The sequence below is a fragment of the Egretta garzetta genome, unplaced genomic scaffold (assembly GCF_000687185.1).
Source record: "Egretta garzetta isolate BGI_Z169 unplaced genomic scaffold, ASM68718v1 scaffold448, whole genome shotgun sequence".
NCBI lineage: Eukaryota > Metazoa > Chordata > Aves > Pelecaniformes > Ardeidae > Egretta > Egretta garzetta.
The window spans coordinates 1,631,768-1,634,294 of record NW_009260497.1 but is presented as its reverse complement, the minus strand read 5'-3'; the positions used below and the strand labels follow the sequence as shown (position 1 = coordinate 1,634,294).

Here is a 2,527-nt window from a genome sequence, read left to right as displayed (position 1 = left end):
GTGACAGTTGCACAGAGGGAACGTCCTGTGGGTGGAGTAAGCTGCTGGAGGGCTGCCACGAGCAGAGCATCCTCTGAACCACAACATGGTCAAGCTTGCCATGACAGTAAGTTACGCTGGAGGAGTTACGGGAACAACTTGCCACCCAGAGACAACTGCAGACACATTTTTCAAAGGAATGGGGCTTTCCCCGGTGTCTGCCCTGAAGGCATGCTCACCCTTCCCTGCCACGCACCATGCCGGAGCAATCTCCAGGAGTGCTGACCACCTCTCTGGTGATACTGGCAAGATAAAATAGCTTCTCTGAATGCCTCCCCCAAATTCATCCTGCTCCTTCTAACCCCTTTAACAGCTCTTCCTAACCAGGATGATGCTTGGTAGGGATTAGAACTACGTGAAACCGCCATTGGCAGATATCAGCGCTGTAAGTGGGGTAGCACCACAAGAGGTGTGACTGCTACCGGCAGCAGGGGCAGGTGCCGATCCTGGTGGCAACGATGACACTTGGGATTACTACTGCTTCTTGTCACAATCACCAGTGGCAGCTTCTTCAAATTCTCTTTGCCGTGGCTCACGTACCAGGAGCAATCCCACACCACGTCCAGGCAAGGTTCAGTTTAGTAGCTGGGACGTGCCGGGGTTCAAAACCCCTCTTTCTGAAGCTGCCGTGGGCATTACAAGTAGGCTGGGAGACCCTGTGTGGAGGAATCACAGGTGAGAGGAAAAACTACTGCTCAGAAAAAGGAGCCTTTCTGAAGTGAGGTGAGAAATGAGAAAATACGCATAAGGATTACACGAAAGAAGTGGCTTTCCTGGAGCTGCCACAAAGCAATTAAACAAGAGGTAATAGGTTCATTATATAAAGCACTGATTGAGAGCTGGGAGGAGAAGGTCTGGCTACCACACAGTGCAGCCCAAACAGGATACTCTAGAGTACCTCATCTCTAGAGATGAGCCCAAGGGTATTAAGAGCTTTTCGCTCTCTTGATCATGCGGAGCCAAGAAGAGAGCACAAACCCCACCAAGGAATTAACGAGTCTGGATCTCATCACGGCTGAGTATGTGACAAGCCGCGAGCCTGGGGAGCTGGTGGTGGGGAGATTCAATTGCTGCGCTGGAGCCTCCAAAGATCTGTCGGGTGATGCTGCAGGGCCACGAGCAGGAGGGGGACAGGCCAGGGACTGTCGCTGATCCCACATGGCCTTATGAGGCCGTGTGGCCCCAGACCCAGCTGTTCTTTTCTTTTTCTCTCCAGCCTGCTACTTTAACACACTTTACAGGTCTATGTGCATAATTTAAGCTCTTTCCTTTTTAAAAGACCATGGAGGAGGTTTGCCTGAGATTATTATTGATATTACTTACAATATTAAACTGGGGATTAAAATCTATTTGGTTTAATTAACCTGAACAAAAGGATCTTTTGTGCATTTTTCAGTCACAGGTGAGGCGTCACGAGCAGACAGAGGAGGATGTGTGTGTTTAAACTGACCAAACCATACTTTTGTCAATGAGACGAATATGAAAATCTCTCTGGGGCACCTAGAGAAGATTCCTTCATCTGCTTAGCCTGTTTGAGGGACAGGCTTTGCTGCCAGCAGCGCAGCACAGCATGGCTGGGGCTCTGGGATTGTGCAGCCAGGAGGCTGAAAGCGTGCTCGGGTGTTTCTGTATTCCACTGGAAGCAAAACCAGCCTGGGGTTTGGCGAATGAAAGCAAAGCCGTGTACATTCCCGTTCTTCCCGTGATGCCGAGGATTTGGATCCTGCAGCTGCCTTCACCGACACTCGGCCCAAGCGGCCACCTCACGCCAGCTGGCCTGGGAACAGCTGCACACAGAAAAGTCAAGAATTCAAAAAAAATGCCCCCAAGTGCTTGGACATCCAACTCTAAAAACCTCATTGCAACACCTGCGCTTCCCAGTTGGCGTAAGCAACTAAACAACCACCAGCCCCCATCCTGCGGTTGTTTCTGTGGCTGGATACAGCAGAAACACACAGAAAACCAGCAGGGAACTCGGCCTTAACCCCTTATTTTAGACTTCTAAGTCTTTGCTAACCACACCGCTTCTCCAGGCCCCTTTGCTTCAGCCGCCAAAGCTGTGTGTTGAAGCCCCCCAAGATATAAATTGAGGCACATCATGGCGATTCTACCCCAAAATGTGAGGGAGGGGGAATGGCCTCAGGGCTGCTGGTGTCAGCGCGGTCAGCAGCGCTACCTCTATTTCTCTATATTAATAGATAGGGTGGCGTACAGGTATGTGTAGATATTTATGCACACTTAATATATATAGGTAGATATGGGGGGGTATATACTCATGTGTAAATCCACAGCTATAAATATATATCTATGGAGGCGTTGCTGTACGTATGAAACGTTCTGTAAAAAGATGTAAGGAAATGAAGAATAAAATTTACATGCAAATATGAAGCGATTAAATAAAACTGCACCTGGGGAAGCTTCAGGGCACGCTACCGGGGCAGGCAAGAGCTAAATTCAGAGAGGGCAGAGCCCGAGAAGGAGACCCGGG

General features: G+C 49.7%; 2 protein-coding genes across 2 annotated transcripts in view; one reads left to right on the top strand and one right to left on the bottom strand.

Moving 5' to 3' along the window:
• TRA2B (transformer 2 beta homolog) overlaps window positions 1-238 on the bottom strand; it is a 27,636-nt gene extending 27,398 nt beyond the window's left edge. The window contains exon 1 of the mRNA XM_009644430.2: window positions 219-238. Coding sequence (XP_009642725.2) covers window positions 219-238 — 20 coding nt within the window. The remainder of the gene's footprint in view (window positions 1-218) is intronic.
• Window positions 239-990: 752 nt separating this feature from the next.
• The window catches only part of CFAP410 (cilia and flagella associated protein 410), a 7,233-nt gene continuing 5,696 nt past the window's right edge, over window positions 991-2,527 (top strand). The window contains exon 1 of the mRNA XM_009644473.2: window positions 991-1,092. Coding sequence (XP_009642768.1) covers window positions 991-1,092 — 102 coding nt within the window. The remainder of the gene's footprint in view (window positions 1,093-2,527) is intronic.